Source organism: Eschrichtius robustus, chromosome 16 (genome assembly GCF_028021215.1).
Source record: "Eschrichtius robustus isolate mEscRob2 chromosome 16, mEscRob2.pri, whole genome shotgun sequence".
In the NCBI taxonomy this organism is placed as follows: Eukaryota; Metazoa; Chordata; class Mammalia; order Artiodactyla; family Eschrichtiidae; genus Eschrichtius; species Eschrichtius robustus.
The window spans coordinates 10,493,741-10,513,399 of NC_090839.1; the positions used below are offsets into that span (position 1 = coordinate 10,493,741).

The window sequence follows — 19,659 nt, forward strand, 5'->3', positions numbered from 1 at the left end:
CTGCGCGCCATGGACGCCCAGGAGCCGCAGCCCGACCCCGACGGCGGGGACGCCCCGGGCCACGAGCCTGGAGGCAGCCCCCAAGACGAGTTCGACTTCTCCATCCTCTTCGATTATGACTATTTGAATCCTATCGAAGGTCGGTGGAGGCTCGCCCCGGCCTGGCCTCCGAGCCCGGGCTGGGGCTTGGGCCTGGGCAGTGGACACAGGGCCCCCTTTTGCCCCACGTGTCACACTTACTGGGGGGCCTGGAGCGGGGGGGTGCCTCTCCCCCCGGCTGAGAGGGAGGGCGCGAGGCGTCAGGGACTGCAGCCGCCTTTAGGGGGCGCTAGGCTCACTGCCGGGTAGGGCGTCGGTTTCCAGTTACTTCTCCCTGATTGTCACTGATAGCAAAGCAAAAGGTGGCAGGGGTCGCAGCTGGCCTCTTGCCTGCTGCTGGTCGTCAGAGGGCAGCGGAAGCTACGGGTTTGCCTTTGGAGGGAGGAGATGAGGAAGCCAAAGCATGGAGTTCGTGGGAAGGGGCTGGTGCAGACAGAGGGCAGGTGAAGCGGATCCTCCCACCTCCGCGCACCAGCGCGTGCGAGCCCGTCGTTGGGGACTTTGTGTTGACACTAAGGAAGAGGTTGTCTGTATCTAATGCTGGAGGGTGGTTTGACTTCATCTTAGGCGGCTGGCCCATTTCCTCCCTCGGGTCTGCCGCTGTGTTTGCACATCACCCCGCATGGCTCAGTGTGAGCTTTATTAAGGGATCCCCCACCCCGCGGTCATCATGGCTGTGGGCGGTTGGGGGGAGCCGACCTGTGGATTCAGGAAGATGCAGGCTGTTCCTGCCTCAGCGACCTGTCGGTCGGTGCCTTCAAGTGCGCTCTGCGCTGGGGACCGGGGATTTCCCCAGGCTGGGCCGTCATTTCACGTGTTTAACAGGAGCCTTGCTCAGAAGGAGAAGGTCGCACACCCAACCTCACTGTATTTTTCTGGTTAGCAGGTTGTCTTGGAAAAAAAAAAAAACCCCAACCAGGCTTCCTGATTTTGACAGCCTAGCCCAGCCAATGCTTATTGAAGCCTCTGGGGCAGGCCTGGTGGTAACTTCCAGATGCACTTGGGCTTGGCTGCATTAGGGAAAGCAGGAAGGGGTTGTGCTGGCTGCTGTGTGTAGGAGGCCTTTTCCGGACTCTCCAGGGCTTGCTGTTTCCCAGAGATGCTGGGTTAGGCAGAGAAGTTTTAACTTTCCTTCCACAGCGCCTTCAGGTGAAACTCCTTAGGTGAGGGGCTTGCTTTGACTTCGGAGATGCCCTTCACTCGGGTACCAAGTGAAGATGGTAATTCGTAATTATTCTCTATTTCGGCTGGAGGTGGAAATAATTATCCAGCCAAAGAGACCAGTCTTCTTGAGTTGCAATCCGGAGGCCATCCTTTGCTTTGAAAAGATACAGTTAAGAATCTGCAAATGATCCCTCTAGCATCAGTGGTCTTGCTGTTTGTTCAGATTAAACTCATATTTTGCAGGGAACTAATACATACACCCCTCCCAGATTCACAATCAACGAATTTTTTTTTTTTCCTGCAGTGGGGGGAGATTTCCGGGGAAATAGTTTCCAAGCCAAATCCGATGGGAGGTGCTTTTTATAGTTTTTCTTGGCAAGGGGTGCTTCGTGGCTGCCAGATGGGTGTCTAAGTGACCACAGTGAAGGCCCCACAATCTACTTCTTAAAAATAAACTTTAGTTTTTGGAACAGTTTTAGATTTACAGAAAAGTTGTAAAGATAGTACAGCGAGTTCTCATATACCCAGCACCGCACCAAGCTCCCTATATGATGAACATCTTACATTAGTAGATACATGTGTTATAATTAATGAGCCAATATTACGATACAGTATTATGAACCTAAGTCCATACTTTATTCACATTCAGACTGTCGTTTGTTTGTTTTTTTTTTTTTTTTTATGAGCTTGACAGTTTTGAGGAGTACTGATCAAGTACATTGTAGAATGTCCCTTCAATGGGCTCTTATGTTTTTCTTATGGTTAGACAGGGCTATGGGTTTTGGGGGAGGGAGACCACAGAGGTAAAGTGACCATTTCCATCACATCATATCAAGGGTACCTACTATCAACATGATTTATCACTATTGATGATGGCCTTGATCACCTGGCTGAGGTAGCCTTTGGCAGGTTCCTCCACTGTAAGGTTACTCCTTTCCGAACTGTGCTCTTTGGAAAGAGGTCACGATGTGCAGCCCCGTTTAAGGAGTGAGGCATTATGCTCTGAAATCTGTAAAATAATGACCCCTTGCTGGGAAGTCGGCAGCACAGAAACATCATGGCTCAGGAAGAGAAGGGATGTCGTGAGCCTTGAGAGGCTAAAGCGAGCTGTACCAGAGGTGGGTCTGGCTCACCCAGATGTTAATAGCAGTCCCCTCTCTCTTCTTCCACATGATGGACCTCCCCAAGGGCCAACACTAGCCCTTATCTTGCTATTGGGCTTTGTCCCAGGTGACAATATGTTGGTGATTCACATGAGGTGTTCTCCTTAACTCTGGGCATGGGCTTGGCAAAAAACCAAGGAGGGAAGAGGACTGCCTATGGGACAGATGTTGTCAGAAATTGGTGTCGGCACTTAGGGAATTTGGGGGAAGTCGGGTGCTCATTTTATGGAGCTTGAACATGTGGCAGATGTTTATTAGCTCTTGTAGTACCCCTCCAACCCTAGCAGGTAGGCACTGTTGTCACCCTCGTTTTACAGAGGAGGATGCAAAGGCACAGAGAGGTGAAGGAATTTTCCCAAGAAAGCAGGGCTGGTAAATGGCAGAGCTGAAACATGAACCTGGCAGTCCTGCTCCAGAGCCTGTTTTCCGTTCCTCATTCCCTCTCTTGATGAGAGACACATGTAAAGCAGTTTGTTAGGGGCCTGGTACCATGCAAGACTGGAATTTAAAACATTTACCAGCAGCGTGATCTTGGAAAAGTCATTTAACCTCTCTGGACCTCTGTCTGCTCAGCTGTCATATGACTGAAATGATAGTACTCACCTCATAGTGTTGTTTGCCTTGAATGGCTTAACCCATTTAAATCAGTTAACACAGAGTGTGATTTCTTACTAGCTTTTTATTAAAGCCTTGATTTTGTTAATAGAGGTGTTCAGTAATGTGAGTCATTATTCATTTACTCATCCATCTAACTATTGAGCACCTATGGTGTTAGATCCTGGGGATATAATAGGAAATGAGACTCAGTCCCTGCCCTCAATGAGTTCGAGCCTCTAATTGTTTTCTCTCGTCTAATTGCATTGACTAGTACCTCCAGTAGCATCTACATGGTAGTGGAAAGTAGGCATCTGTGCTTTGTTCCTGACCCCAGCAGGAGTGCCTTCAGTGTTGGCTTTGGAATCGAGGCATATGTATTTAATTACGTTAAGGAAGTATTCATCCATTTCTATTTTCATGAGAGTTTTGATTAAGAATGGGAGTTGAGTTATGCCGTAGACGTTTTAGCATCTATGGAAAAATATGATTTTATTCTTCTAAGATCACTTGTATTAATAGATTTCCTAATGTTGAAATATCCCTGGTATCAACCCCACTTGCTCACTGTGTATTATTTTCTTATGGTGATGGGGCCGGCATCTACTGGATAATATTTTGTTCAGGATTTCTTTTAGCAGTATGTATGAGTGATATTTGTCTGTAATGTCCTTTTTGGTATGCTGTTAGGTTTAGATTTCTTTCCTTCTCTATGTTCAGGAACAGCATGTGTATTATTGGGACTATCCAGTTTCTACAGTTGTGATAGAATTCCTCTGTGAAGCCATCTAGATCTGGTGCCTTTTCATGGGGGTGGTTCTGCGTTGGCTTTCTTGATTGTGTCTATGGGAACTGGTCTGTTTACGTTTTCTATTTCTACTGGAGTCAATTTTGGTAAACTTTATCTTTCTAAGAAATTATTTATTTCACCTATCTGGATTTTCAGATTTATTTGCCTAGAGGCATTCAAAGTAAACGCTTATATTTTTCTACTGAGGGAGAGAGCTAAGTACGTAGTAATATTGATAGAAAGAATGGGGACAGGGCTATGGGAGGCCTGACCAGTGCTAAGTGCTACTGAGCCCACCTTGGAGGGGAGAGGTGTGCTGGCTGTTAGCAGACAGATCAGAAGTTTAATTTCTGTGTGTGTGCTTGTGAATTCAATGCATTCTTACTTCTCCCAACTTGTAATACACTGGGAGAGACGGGTTGGTCCTGGGAATACCCGGTCACCTCCAGAGGTGCCAGATCTCCTCCGGGCTGTGTTGGGACCGACATGTCAGGAGTGCTCGCTTCTAGTCTACCTCATTGGGTCTGGTGTGTCCCTCCTCCGATTCCTGGTAAGCCGATGCACGTGGCGTTAACTTTGACCTTTCAGAAAGGAAAATGGACTCCTGGTCATTGCTTGTAAAGTTTATTCTGGTGATCCTTAAACTTTTCGGGTCACAGCCCTTTGAAAGGCTGATAAAAGCCACAGATCCCATACGCTGTAGGAGCACACTGCACATGTGCACACTCTCCTGCACTGCCCCCCCCCCCCAAATCCCCACCCCAACCAGCATCCCCTCTGCCCCCAGCGCACCTTTTATACCATTTCCAAGTAGAGTCACAGGCCCTGCTGGAGCCCTAACGTCCCCTGCACTTCGACTCAGGGCCACCTGCTCTCAACCCATTCACAGGGCACAATTTAAACCTCATTCTTTCAGCAAACACTCACTGAATGCTGGTTTTGTGCCAGGCCCTGTAGGGGTACAGAGACGAATGAGATGTGGTCCTGCCCTTGCCTGGCCCCCAGGCCAATGTGGGACACAGCCTGGTAAACAAATTGGGACAAATGAGGTGCTGGGATATAGTATCATGGGTTTTTTTTGGTGCTTACTAAAAATAGAGCTCTACCCTAAGCAAGCAGTTCGCTGAACACATGTGACATTCAGAGACGTTGCCGTCTGTGTCGAGTTAAGGACAGGCCTTAATAAGCCTGCTTTGTACAAATAGTGTCTCCAGGTGCAGCTGGAAAGGTGAAATGAGGGCTGAATTGAGCCGCGGCCTTGTCAAGGGAGTCAAAAGAACTAGGGAGAAAGTTGCCTTAATCACGCTTTACTATCGCACACATGCCATCCCAGCTTCCAAATTAAAGGCCTTCTGTTCTTAAGGTGGCCTTAGCTTTTGATCGGGAGTAGAGGTTCTTAAAATCTTAAAGCTGTGTTATTTGAGTTGGTTCCCAAGGCTTTTTAGTCCTGTACGGTGATGGGGTTGAATAAATTGGAAAAATGCAGCATTGGTGGCCAGTGGTCCTCAATCCTGGCTACACGCTGGACTGTTCCAGCCGTACCCAGGACTTGTGAAGTCAGACTCCTTGGGGGTCAGTTAACTTTTGCTGAGAGTCATTGAGCGGTACATGGCAGGGCAGGCCTCGAACCCAGGCAGTTAGGATCCCAGGTCTCTGCCCTCAGCACTACAGCTCAGCCAGTATCTCACTGACTCCAGCTTTCCTGGGTCCCCTGTACGCCAGCATGGGGTGCATTCACCTCGTATATTTTGATATTTATATACTTATCAATTGTGTGTTCACTGCTGTCCTAATGGGATTATACTCATAAAACATGCAACAAAAATCAAAGTGGGAAAGGACAGAATATAAACGGGAGTTCTGCCGTTCCTGTATTTCTTTCTACATCCCAGTGGATTGTCGTGCATGCCTCCTGGGGTACATGTTCCCCCCAACTCCAGGGGCCATTGGCTCAGCAAGTCAGAGCACCAGATCTGAAATCAGGAAATCCTGGCTTGAAATTCTGACTTAGCTGTCTCCTACCTGCGTGACCTTGGCCAAGCAAAAGTACCTGGCATTAGCAAGCATGCAATAAATCGTTGCCAAATAAATGGATGAAAAGTTGCATAATTCCTTATTAGTGGTATGCCTCAGGGCAGGTGATTTTGATCCTCTGCGCTTGTGCTTTCTCATCTGTGAAATGGGGGTGGTGATGGCAGGTTCCCACGAGGCAGTGTGATTAAGCGCGGGCAGCAGGGCTGTGTGAGTGTCAGGTGGCAGTGGTGGTGGGCTCTGAGATGTCTTCTGGCTCGCCTGACTTCTTGACAGCATTGGTTCCTTGGAGGAGAGAGTCTTTGCCTTGGCCTTTGATGAATCCTGAGTCTTAAGAGAAGATGCTCTTTGGAGAGGAGCCACTGGCCGTTGGGCTTCAGTCGGCATCACAGCAAGTTATCTAACTTACGTACGATCAGTTCTGACTCATCGGGCCCCTGCCTCGGCCCCAGAACTTGGCCAGCTGCAAAAGCTTTCTCAGTTGACCTGACTCGCAGGCTGCAAGGTTCCCTGCGGCTGCCTCTGTGAGAGGCAGGGCCTCCCCAGGTGTCCTGCCCTGTCCCCCCCAGGACCCCCTGAGCCAGGGCCAGGAAGAGGCAGCCTTGGAAAGTGCAGCGTGATGGATGCCTTGTGGCTTCCCCCCACGAAGGGACTTCCTCTTTCCTCTCTGCCCAGCACAGGAAATAGCCACGGGGCTCCGCAGAGCTCCAGGCAAACTCAGCTTCGCTGCGCTGGTGCGAGGTTCGGTTTTTGCCGATTGTTCCCAAACTGAGCTCAGGGAAGAAGGCAAGACTCGGCCCTGAGGCTCTTCCTGGGATGCGTCAGGGGCTGTCAGCTTTCCTACCTGGAGCAGAGCCCCACATGGGTTCCCCCAAAGCAAGAGGAACTGCCTTTGACTTTTTCCTGAACTTTTATTACGAACTTTTCCAAAAATATGGAAAAGTAGAGACAGTGGTATAGTTAACTCCCATGTTCCCATGCGTTCAGCTTCAACAATCATCAACATAAGGCCGATCTTATTTCATCTCTGCCTCAATGTAGTCTCTGCATCTCCACTCCTGCTTACTTTATGTCACATTCCAGGTGGCATAATATTTTATCAATAAATAGTATGTAGCTCAAAAATAAGGGCTCTTGAAAAAAAAATCAAATACCATTATCAAACCTGAAAAGGAATAATACTTAATTTCAAATGTCCAGTGTTTAAATTTCCTGCTTGTCTCACAAGGGTCTGTTTATGGTTAATTTGTTTGAACCAAGATCCAAACAAGATCCTCACATTGTAATTGGTTGACATGGCCATTTATGTCTCTTTTATTTTATAAAAATCCCCATCAGTCTGTTTTCTTGCCGTTTATTTGTTGAAGAAGCAGGGTCATTTTTCCTGTGCTGGTCTCCACGTGATGGATTTTGCCAGTGTCATCCCTGTGGTGTTTTTTAAACGTGTTCCTTTGTCCCTTGCATCTCCTACGGGCTGGCATTTAGATCTAAAGTCCTGTGCCTTGGACTTCTAGTGCTTTTTTTCCTCTGCAAGAGAAATATATCAAAGGTAGACGGGAAGCTACAGGAAGAACAGAGAGATTGCTTTTCCCGAGTTGGCATTTGGGGACCCTCCACGCGTCCTAATCTGAGGTTTTGGGAAAGAGCATTTTCTCACCTAGACCTGTTTTAGTTAATACGACATATTTCTAAAAGCCAGTCCTTCTGTGTGAATTTTAATTGAGCCACGCCTGAGTGAGCTGTCTGAAGTAAGAAAGTTGCCTGCAAAGCTCAGGATTTATAAAGGTCTTTATCAAAACAAACCTGCTTGGGTCTGCTGAAAAAGGGTGACCGTTAGACGAGGAGGTGGGGAACGCTTTAAGTCTGCAGTGCCTGCGAAAGTCATTGTAAAGACTTCAGAAAGGGGCTGTTTACCTGTGTGATCCTAAGAAGGTGGGATGAGGGTCTGAAATCCGCAATGGGTTACATCACCTCCGTTGCCAAGGAGAAAGGAGGAATGTCATTAATGACCGGGCTTGGCAGGGGCCACGATGGATGAAGTGTGCCCGCCCTCGGGGAACACGGCACCAAAGTGAAAGCTCCTGGGGACGAGTGTAAATATAGCACCCATCTGTCAATCAGGTATTAGTTTTAAGTCTCTGCCCCTGGCCAAGGGTTATGGGGCCCCACTGTCTTCAAGGGGAAGTTTCCACTTGGATTTCAAGTTGCCTGAAAGAAAGGTGGAAATCAGCTTCGCAGGCTGTGACAGGGGGACTCCATAAAGGCTACAGCTCTTTGAGGGGCTGGCGTAAAGGTGAGGGGGCCTTTGCTGAGTGAGTTAGAGGAAGGAAAGCAAGGAAGGTGGCCGTGCCCCCTCCCATGTCCCCTTGTGCAGGCCTTTGATGGAGAGGCGGGGTAGCCACGCAAGCCCTGTTTCTGAGGGAGGATTATCTGAGGTCTACTTCTGGCTAATTCTTCTGACCAGATCTTTCCTTTTCCTTTTGGCGAGGAAGTCGCTCTCTGTTGAGCACTGCGTGACAAATGCGGAGAGACTGTCTTTTCTTAGAGACGGATCTCCCTGAAGCACAAGTTCAATCTCAAATGGCTGTCTTCTTGAAAAACGGAGGCAGTATGGCAAGGTGACCAGACAAGTAAAGTCTGATGTCATCATTTGATGGACTATTACACAGAGATGCAAAAGAAACTGCAGCTGCATACGACATGGTTAAATCTCAGACATAAGGTTGAGGAAAACGGTGACATGCACATCTCGTACGGTTTTATTTATACGATGGTCAAAGCAGGCAAACCCAGGCTATAGTGAGAGAAGGCAAGCGAGCGGGTCCCCCTGAATGAGGGTTATTGGCTGGGGTGGGGGGGGCCACCAGAGAACCCTCTGGCAGGATGGAAACATTCTATATCTTGATTGGTGGGTACACGGTGCATACATTTGTAAAAAGGCACGAGGTGTGCTTCTAATATCTGTGCATTTGACTGTATTTAAATGATGTCTCAGTTTGAACCCCAGCTCTGCCCCTGATTGTTTTTGTGACTTTGAGTGAATCCTCGCGGCCCTGAGTCTCAGGGCCCCCCTCTGTAACACAGAGGAGTTGATGGTTCCTGCTTCCCAGGGTGCTTGTAAACCCCAGAGAGAGAGGTAATACACGGGAAAGCTCGAGGTGCAGTGAACGAATAAAAATAAGAAGGTCTTTGAACTTCTTAAAAGCACGAGGGCCCCATGGAATGACTTGCAACCGGTTCTTTCTATCCCAATTTGAGGACAGAGGTGAGGTCTCATGTCTGCCAGATGCCTGGGCCCTGCTGCCCCCATCCAAAAGCTGACCTTGAGGCACATGGGTTGCAGATTCCATACATGTCTCTGCTTCTCTCCAAAAGGAATACGTGTCAGCCTGCGGGTGCGTGTGTTTTTGCAGACAGCCACGCCAGTAGCCAGTCTGTAAGGCTCGGTGCTTGCAAATTGTCCCGGGTCCTGGATCCTGTGTCCCAGGCGCCTGGCCTCATGGCAGGCTGCCTGGGAGGCAGGACCGAGCCCTCCTTTCTGCCCTGTCTGGTGAAGGCAGACAGCTGCCTTAGCTGGGGCAAGGTCAGCAAAGAGCATAGCGTTCAAGGTGGCTTTTTCTAGTGGTTCCACACTGACGAGACAGGATGGTAAACTGCCTCTCTTCCCTTTCTGGCATTTCTGGACCTGACTTATCTGGATGGAATTTCTCACCTCTCATGCCCTGCTTCTGTGTATGTCATCTCTGAGTGATGGGTGTGACAACCTGATTCTCCGTCATTATTAATACACACGATCCATTGATTGGGAATCCAGTTACTGTTCGGCGTTGGTGCATGGTGGGGGCAGTAGGGGCATGGGGGGCCCTTTGGAAAGTTTGCTAAGTGCTGAATTTATTACTTGAAGCACAACCTGTAACTTTTCAAAGAAGGTCTTTCCTATAGGTGGTGCAAGCTGCCAGATGAAAAATCCATCCACCTTTTGCTCCTCTTGGCATTTCCTGCAGCCCCCGACACAGAGGAGGTTATGAGAGGAGTGGGACGGAGGGAGGCAGGATTCCTTCCCTCCACCTTCCCCCCTGTCCTCTGGCAGCACATGCACAGTGCCAGGTTGTGGCATCCTAATGCTGCCGTGGCAACAGACTGTGACGTCTCAAACCCAGCGCCCGGAACTCACACCACCTTGGGGTGTGAGCTCATTGAGCGGTGGGTCTGTCACCTCAGACAGGGATGGACTGCAGCTCTGGGGCCCTGCTGCCAGCCTGAGGGGCATCTGGCCTCCAGACCGTGCCCTGGCTTCTCTCCTCCGAGTCGTTCAAGCCTGAGAGCACCGGTTCGTGCAGTCCCTTTCCCCTTCCCCCTTCCCCAAAGGACAGATGCCTCATGTAGGTTCCTTAGCTGGGTTTCTATTTTGGTCATTCTATTCTGCTTCCTGAAAATTCCACCCGCCTGTAGTTCTAGGCGGAGAAGATGTTCTCTTGCTGTTCCTTTTTTCAAAAGCGATCTGTTGGCTGGTGAGTTGGCGCTGGCGGCTGTCTCAGACTTGGCCGTGTGTCCTTAAGGGTGAGCAACAGGCCCGCCAGAGGCTCCAAGAGGGCAGGCACTGGCAGAGAGCTCCTTGTGGCCTGAGTGGGATTTTTAAATAATCGTTGACTCAATCCTGGGGCAAATGGAGGGATTGTGAGTATTCCAGAAGAAAGGAATCCGTGTCTTTAGTTGTCTAGGGCAGCCTACCTCATGATGGGGCTCCAGAGCAGTTCCTATTCTGGGGACACCTCATTTCTATGTGTTGGAGTTAAGGTATCACCATCCAGGACATATCCCCTTTCATGTGTTATGGGGGTGGAGGAGCTGGGTGGGCTGCCTGAGACTGAATCTGGCTCTGCCACTTAGAAGCTGTGTGACCTTGGGCAAATTAATCACCCTCTCTGAGCCTCACGTTCCCCATTTATGAAATGAGGAAACTCTATCACCTGCTTCGTAGGTCTTTCGTAAGACAAACATTAGTATATGCTAAATGCATACATAGTGGTTCTTGGTATAAAGTATATGGTAGAGATGTGTTAGCGAGAATCACTTTTGTTACTGCAACTAGCTCACTGTGTCACTAACATTTTAGTAAGATTTAGTTGATCAGCTCCCAGGTACCCCAGAAGAGGGAGTACAAAGCATGGAGCGGAGGGGGTGTTCAGGCATTCTTTACTTACTCCACATATTTTCTGAAGGCTAGCAGAAAAAGAGAATTCCCAAAGTGCTGACCAATCCATTTTATTTTTATAAAAATTTCTTCCCTTTTTCTTTTTTAATGCTTTTGAAGGCACTTGGGGGCCAGTGTGTGTCACACTTTCAAGTTGTAAAATAAGGCAATGAAAGCAGAGCAAGGGGAGAATTTTCACTTAGAAGATCGTTCTTTCCATAATGATAATACGAGTATACTGGAAGGCCCCATTTACTGAGTGTTTATTTTGTCTGTTTTGGGCTTCATGTGGATAAGGTGAAACATCAGGTGGGTATTGTCACTAACCTCAGCAACTGTTATACACGAGGACTCAGAGGTCCCCCAGGTCACATAGCCGGGCGGGGGAGGGGGAGAGGGGTGAGCCGTGGAGCTGGGGGCCCCTAGCACTGTGTATGGACCGAGACCCGGCCCTCAGTGCAGACGCCTTGCTAGGGCGGGGCTGGAGTGGCCCTCCGCAGCAATCTTGTCTTGCGGTTTTTGGAGAGTGGCCAGAGATCTCCCCAAATATTCATGGGGCCTAGATGTTGGGGTGAGCACCTGGGAACTTGACGGAAGGAAGGGCGATGATATTTCGACTTTCAGATGTCTGCTGCAGAAACGATTTACCTGCTAGGGCTGACGGGGAGCAGATGTCTCATTTCTGAATCAGTTCAGGTTTGACTCGTGGATGGATGCTCCCAACATTCTTTGGGGCCTCGGCTGCGTGCAGGGCCCGGAACCGTGGGGCCTAGAGCAGTGGTTCCCAGCTGCGGGTGATTCTGCCTCGCAGGAGAAATTCGGCAATGCTTGGAGATGCTTCTGGTTGTTACAACTGAGAGAGGGGAGGGGGTGCTCCGGCATCTAGTGGGTAGAGGCCAGGGGTGGTGCTGAACGTCCTGCAGCCTCACAGCAAAGAAGTCTGTAGCCCCCAGTGTCAGTAGTTCTGAGGCTGAGAACCCCTGGCCTCAGGTCTGCTGGGTTCAAGCTGTGAGACCTCGGGCAAGTTAATTCACCTCTTTGTGCCTCAGTTAACCCATCTATAAAAGGGGAGTAAACAGTGCCCGTCTCATAGGTTGTGAGAATTAAATAATTTACTACAGGTAATGTGTTTACAGCAGAGCCTGGCATATAAATTCTCAGCACATGTTAGCTGCTGTTGCTGCTGCTGCCGCTGTTGTTATTATGATCGGCCTTTATCTGCCTTCAAAAAGCTCACTGTCTAGTAGGGAGACAGACAAGTGAATCTATACTTGATAGGCTTCACTACACGACTCTTTAGGTTCTGGCAACACTACAGAGTCTGTAGTGTCTGATCCAGCCTAGGGAGGGCTTTTAGGAAGAGGTGGCCCAAGTGAAATCTTGATGGACAAATAGTGGCTTGCTAGGAAAAGTGAGGACAGGAGGTATGGAAGGGTGTTCTGGGCATGGGGAACAGCATGTGCAAAAGCATGGAGGCACAGAGGACTGAGAGCAGCAACCTCTGAATCCCTCATCTCTGCCTCCACCTTCTGCCTCTTTTGGAATCCTAATGCCTCGAGTGTGGGCTGGGTACCTCGCATGGCAAGTGGGATGGTCTCACGGGCCGCCCCAATGAGTACATTGCATACGCGGGTCATCCCCTTGGCAGGGCGCCTTCTCTTGAGTCAGGAGTGAGGCCTCCATCAGGTGCTACTGTGTCTTTAACGCCTTTCTTTCTGACACTTGCCGTTTCCTCCCCCCTCCACTTCCAGCTTTAAAAAAGGCAGACTTTCTGGGGTCGTGGAAATGTCCTGCGTCATGATTGTGGTAGTGACAAGGGTGTAGAACATCTGGCAAAACTCACTGAACTCTGCACTCAAAATCTGTATGTATAAATGATACCTTATTTAAATAAAGAGCATCAAGGAGGAAAAAAAGTGGGCCTCAGGCTCAGAGCCTTTGGCTAGCAACAGTGTCTTGCTTGAATTTAGTAACTTTTATTTTGATTGTAGTTTTACCCTACCTTCTATTTATGGAGGTGACACTGATTTTCCATTTGTGGCATGGGTGTAAAGTTTCCGTAAAAAAAAAAAGAAAGTAATATGCGAACGAATTTAAATAGAAATATTAAGTGAATAATATTCACTGGTGGTACATGAATATAGCAAAGATCCTGCAAGTGGTAAGAAAAGCAAGCTTTTTGGAAACCCTTCTGAGAATCTGGTACTTCTGAGATGAAACGAACTTGGCCCAGTGCTGTGTGGGCACAGTGAGGGAGCTATCTGCAAGGGTGGCAGTTGTTTACGGAGAAATAGTGAAGAATCCTAGCTACTTAAAGAAATATTTTAATCATGAGCCTTTTGTCTGTGAGAATTACTGTCAAATACCCAGGGAAATGAGAATTAAATGATTATAAATTACCTCCATTACTTGCTTGTGGGTAAGCTTTCAAACTCTTGGGGAGAGAAAAGAAAAAGAAACTCTGCTGCTTGGATTAATTAAAACCAATGTAAATGCTTTAAATGCTTTTGCTCAGCAAACTGGCCTTTCTCTTTTTCATTGCTGCCCCGGAGTGTTAGTGATGTGTGTTTTTATGGCAAAAAGTTTCTGTGACTTTCACATCAGCCCCGAGGGGGTGTTTCTGATAAGATGTAATGCAGTTTTTCTGATAAGGCTGGAATTTTTGCTAAGAGGCTTTCTGTGTTTTGTTTTGCTGGTTCGCAGGGCAATGGATTATCTGAATGTTGTCGGACATGGATTTGACCTGGATCTCTTCCTAGATTAAAAATCTATGCTCTGTTACCTGCCAGGAAGGCAGTGTGTGTGTGTGTGTGCAGGCACAAGTACAAGTTTATATTGAACTGCAGCTTTACAAGAACCCTAGACCCTACAGACTCTAGTTAGAAAAATGAAAGGACGTCAGAGCCAGAAGCAGCCAAGGAGACTGATCTGGTTTAACGCCGTCCGGTTACAAATGAGGAGGTTGAGACCTAGAGTGGGTGGGGGACTTTTCCAAGGTCACACAACTAGTTAGTGGCAGAGTAGGACTAGAACACAATTTCCTGCTTCCTAAACCAGGTGTCATTGCTATATATCATGTTATGTCACCGCCCCCCCCTTTAAAATAAATAAAATAAAAACATGTGCCTTTTGGAAATTATCTTTCTATTCCTCAATGTAGTACAGAAATCAGAGTCTCCTTTCTGCGTCTGCCCCTAATTACTTAGTTCTTCTCCCCGGAGGAAATCACTGTCACCTGTAACTTCCAGGGAAAGCCTGTGTACCCATAAGCATTGTGTGTGTGTACGTGTGTGTGTGTACACACTCACCCTCTGTTTCTATCCTATGCATACTGTGTGCATCTTTAACAATATCTTGTGGTCATTCTATATCAATGTAAAAAGAACGTTTTCAACCCTTTTTGTAACTGTATTGTATCTCACTATGTGAATGACAGAATTTAACCCATCCCCAGCTGATGCACAGTAGGTTGCTTCCAGTCTTTGGGGATTATAAACAGGGCTGGACTGACTAAACTTATGCATACCTGGTTTTGCGCACGTGCTGGATAAATTTCTAAAAGTGACATTGCTTGGTTCCAAGTATACGTGCGTTTGGAATTTAGATAGATATTACCAAATCACCCTCTCTTAAGATGACGTCTTTCTACCTTTTGGTTTGGATGTTAGCATCTTTGAGGAGTAGTTTAAATATTTCATGCTTTATTCAGCAGACTGACAGATATTTTTGGAGGGTCTGCTTTGTGGCAGGTCCTGTCCAGTCGTTAGGAATACAGTGGGGGTGGTGGTGGTGAGAGAGTCCTCATGGAATTGACTGATTGGTGGAGGTGGGGCTGGGAGTTGGGGGAGAGGCAGATGATAAACAAGTAACCACAGAATTACTGAATTAGAATTGTGAGAAGTGCAGTGGAGCAGAGCAGGGAAGTGTGAGTGGGGTCTGATCTCGTCAAGAAGGTCAGAAGGACTTCTGAGAGCACATGACACTTTAGCCAAGCTTCAGCGAAGGAGCGGTTTTAGTTACGAAGAGGGCTGGGTGGGGGAGGAGTTGTTGAGCAGAGGGAACAGCAAGTGCAAAGGTCCTGAGGCAGAAAGGAGCTTGGCATTTTCTGAGAATGACAGCCAGTTTGGCTGGAGTCCGGGGAGAGAGGAGAGGGGAGAGGGTAGAGAGAGGCAAGGCTAGAGGGGCAGGCAGAGGCTCAACCGGGCTGACCTAGTTGAGGTTGTTTATCTTGATCCTAGGAGCTGTGGAAAGCCGTTTCTGGGCTCTCACCTGGGGTGGGGCACCACCTGAACCCTATGAGATCAGCTCAGCTAAACCAGATAGCACTTACCCCAGGATGGCCCAGAAAGGGCACTGAGGAAGTGGAGGCTCACCTGTGTGCACCAACCAGCTCTGCTGTTACAGTGCAAAAGCCAGCCACAGGCTATGTGTAAACAAATAGGAGCGGCTTTGTTCCAATAAAACTTTACTTACACACGCAATCTGTGGGCCAGCTTTGGTCCAGGGGCTGTAGTTTGCCTGCCCCTGATCTAGCAGCATGCGATTCTCTAAACAGATAATATCTGATGTGATGTGAGCTGCTAACAGGTGTCAGTGGAGAAAAGACGGCAGGGAAATGGGGTGGAGAATGACACAGGGGTGGGGATGGAGATGATCCTTTTGATGGGCCTGTCTAAGGAGCTGCTGACTGAGCAGGCATGTGAAGGAATTAAGGGAAGCAGCCAGGTGAAGATCTTGGGGGGAGAGTTTCTAGGGAGAGGGAGCTCCACAGCAGGAGCTGCTTGAAGAATCGTGAGGATGTCAGCAGGGCTGGTGCTGAGTCAGCTTGGGGAAAAGTGGGGAGAGTGGGAGTAGTGAGACAGGCCAGGGCCAGGGGACGAGTGTGTTAAGGACTGTCCTGGGGACATCTGGGGAAGCCTTTAAAGTGGGTTTCACTTTACAATGGACATTTCAATAGACGGCTGCGTGGAGAACAGACCATAGAGGGTGAGTGTAGAAATGGGGAGACCAGGGAGGAGGTGACGGCAACAGTCCAAGTGGAAGAGGGTGGCGGGAGGTGGTGACACATGAATTTGGTTCACATGTTAATAGAGGGGTCAGGCTTTGCTGATGGATTGGATGTAAGGGCATGAGAGAAGAGTCGAGGCTGACCCAAGTAACGACAGAGAGGGTGGAGGGGCCTCTGTTGAGCTGGGGAGCTTGCAGGAGGAGCGGGGTGTGGGATGGTGGGAACAAATAGCTAGTTCCCTCACTAATCTCACTCTCCAGCCACAGGTTCTTTCGAGGTGGCAGCAGAAGCCTGAGCTAGGTGGCCACGATTAAAGAAAAAAATTAGATCATTCTGTATCCACTGATTTTACTAGTTTGGGAGGCTCTATAGCTATGGCTCTGTCTTTTGGGGGCCAAGTAGCTTTTCTGGGGGATTTCTAATCCTGTTCATTCTGTATTTGGGTGAATCTCTTCCCCTCCCTGGACCTCAGTTTCCTCATCTGTAAAATGGCACAAGATGAGCTATGGCTCAGGAGTCCTGGTTGTAAATTAAGTCACTTTTTTACATGTGGGCATAAACATTTGGGATTTGAACCCAGAGCTTCATGGTCTCCGGAGCTGCTGCGGCCTCCCCCTGCATCTTGTAGCTGTATCATACAGGTAGAAAGAGCAGATGGGCCTAGGTCAGTGTTTTTCAAACTGTGGGTCATGACCCACTGGTGGGACAGGAAATCTGTTTAATGAGTTATGACCAGAATTTAAACAAAATAACCCCAGACAGGAGGATAGATAAGAGTGCATCATACGTAGCAGGGTAAGTATTGTTTTGGGAAGCTTTTGTTTCAGTTGCCAGTGAATATGATGGTGTGAACTGAATTGTGAAATAAAATCACATTTCTTTTAAGGGTTGCGCTGAAACAAAAGTTTGGAAGCTGTTAGCCCAGCCAGCCAGCCAGGTCTCTGGCTGCTGCTGCACGGCTTGGACCAGCTGTGCTCGTGCACCTGCACTAAAATCCTTCCGCTTTGATCTCTCCGTTCAAGGAATCTGGGATGAAGTGGCCTCACTTTCCTTCTGTGAGGGAAGGAGTTTCTAGCTCTGGGGTTTGGTGTGGTGGGGATTAAAAATAAAAAATAACAGGAGACAAAACCCAATCTGTGATTGCTCTGCATCCGGAGTTGTGTTTTAGAGGCTTAAAAAGACCCCTCCCTCCCCCCTTCTCTTTCCAGAAGAACCGAATGCACATAAGGTCGCCAGCCCACCCTCCGGACTCGCATACCCCGATGATGTCCTGGACTATGGCCTCAAGCCATACAGCCCCCTAGCCAGTCTCTCTGGCGAGCCCCCCCGCCGGTTGGGAGAGCCGGATAGGGTAGGGCCCCAGAACTTTCTGTGCCCTGCCAAGCCAGCGGGGGCCTCGGGCCTGAGCCCTCGGATCGAGATCACTCCATCCCACGAACTGATGCAGGCAGGGGGGCCCTTCCGCGTGAGAGACACTGGCCTCCTGGTGGAGCAGCCGCCCCTGCCGGGGGTGGGCGCCAGCCCGAGGTTCACGCTGCCCGTGCCCGGCTTCGAGGGCTACCGCGAGCCGCTTTGCTTGAGCCCCGCTAGCAGCGGCTCCTCTGCCAGCTTCATTTCCGACACCTTCTCCCCCTACACCTCGCCCTGCGTCTCGCCCAATAACGGCGGGCCCGACGACCTGTGTCCCCAGTTTCAAAACATCCCTGCTCATTATTCCCCCAGAACCTCGCCAATAATGTCACCTCGAACCGGCCTCGCTGAGGACAGCTGCCTGGGCCGCCACTCGCCCGTGCCCCGTCCGGCCTCCCGCTCCTCGTCGCCTGGTACCAAGCGGAGGCATTCGTGCGCTGGGGCCTTGGTTGCCCCGCTGCCCGGAGCCTCACCCCAGCGCTCGCGGAGCCCCTCGCCGCAGCCCCGGGACGACGGCGCCCCTGCCGGGTACCCCCCCGCGGCTGGCTCTGCCGTCCTCATGGATGCCCTGAACAGCCTCGCTGCCGACTCGCCCTGTGGGATCCCCACCAAGATGTGGAAGACCAGCCCCGACCCGTCGCCGGTGTCCACCGCCCCGTCCAAGGCTGGCCTGCCCCGCCACATCTACCCGGCCGTGGAGTTCCTGGGGCCCTGCGAGCAGGAGGAGAGGAGGAACTCAGCCCCCGAGTCCATCTTGCTGGTGCCACCAACTTGGCCCAAGCAGCTGGTGCCCGCCATTCCCATCTGCAGGTGAGTCAGGCTTTGAAAACGATTTATTCCATGGTCCAGTTTTAAGAGAAGGTTTTCTGGTTATGAGCATGGGATTCAGAGTTGGCTAGACTGGTCTTAAATCCTGGCTCTCCATTTACTGGCTGCCAGACCTTGAAAAGGAAGTTAAATTCTCTGGGAAAACAAAACAAAACAAAACTCTGAGCTGCAGTTTTCCCATCTGTAAAATGGGTGTGTTCCTGACTTACTGGGTGGTTGTTAGGAGGATGCAGTCATCGGATGCATGTGATTGCTCATATGACACTGAGCTCATTCATGCATTCGCTTATTTAACAAGTATTTATCAAACACCTACTATGTGCCAGGCACTGTTACAGGTGTTGGGGAGACAGTGTGAACAAAATGGGAAAAAAAATTCTGCCTTCGTGGAGCTGACGTTCTAGTAAGCTCAAAGCAAACCTGAACACGTGGAATTTGCTATCTTATTATAAGAGGAGTTGATGTTTGTTGGCATCTGCTATATGCCTCAGTATTGCAATCAGTGATATGGAGGCCTTCAAAAAATGTGGGAGCCATAATCCTCAAGGAGCTTAAAATCTTGGCGAGCTGAAGAGATGCATGAATAGCAGCATGTAGGCTTGGGGTCTCCAGGGATGGATCTGAGTCCTGGCTCTGCCACTCACTGGCTGTGTGATCATGGGCATGTCTGCTGCTGCCATCCTGCTGTGCCCATAACAGACATCACTAATCATGCAGGGCCCTCTTTCTCATTGAGCACCTTTTGGATGCCGTGCCCAGGGCAGACATTGCTAATCAATCAGGACCTTCATTCTCATTGAGCACCTTTCTGGGCCTTGGTTCATTTCCTGTGAGATGAGGATAATAATAGTACCTACCGCGTGGTTTTTTTGTTTGTTTGTTTTTTTAAGGATTAGGTGAGATAATATATATCAAACTCTTAGCATAGGACCTACATAGGTAAGAGCTCATGAAAGAGACAGCTGTTATTGTTATCGGGGAATCTTATCCTTACAGAGGAAGCGCTTTGTTGCTTCCTCACTGATGAGCCGTGTGCTAGGAGATTGAGTCCCCAGTAGCTGTTAGAGTGATGATAGTGACAATAATAATCGCCAACATTTCAGGATGCTAGCTGTGTGCCAGGCACACTTCTGAGTACTCTCTGGATTATTTCATGTTATTCTCACATAAACCTGGTTTGGTTATATATTTATCTTCATTTTGATAATAAGGAAAATGAGGTACACAGATTAGGAGCAGAGATTATTTTATCTGCTTTATTAGGTGAAGAATCTAAGCTTTATGCTATTCCCATTATCCCAATCGTTTTCAAAGTGTTATTTGCTTTTAGCAAATGGAAGCCTCTTCTTTTCAAATAAAATGTTGAATGCCAAAATAG

The 19,659-nt window shown here is 48.9% G+C and overlaps 1 protein-coding gene across 2 annotated transcripts in view; it reads left to right on the plus strand.

Annotated features, from left to right (window-relative positions):
* NFATC2 (nuclear factor of activated T cells 2) overlaps positions 1-19,659 on the plus strand; it is a 153,788-nt gene that overhangs the window by 15,287 nt on the left and 118,842 nt on the right. Inside the window, exons 1-2 of one of the 2 annotated variants that reach the window (XM_068565642.1) lie at positions 10-139; positions 17,252-18,263. In XM_068565642.1, coding sequence (XP_068421743.1) covers positions 10-139; positions 17,252-18,263 — 1,142 coding nt within the window. Of the gene's footprint in view, positions 1-9; positions 140-17,251; positions 18,264-19,659 lie in introns of those variants that run through there. The other variant, XM_068565643.1, reaches the window with a different exon arrangement.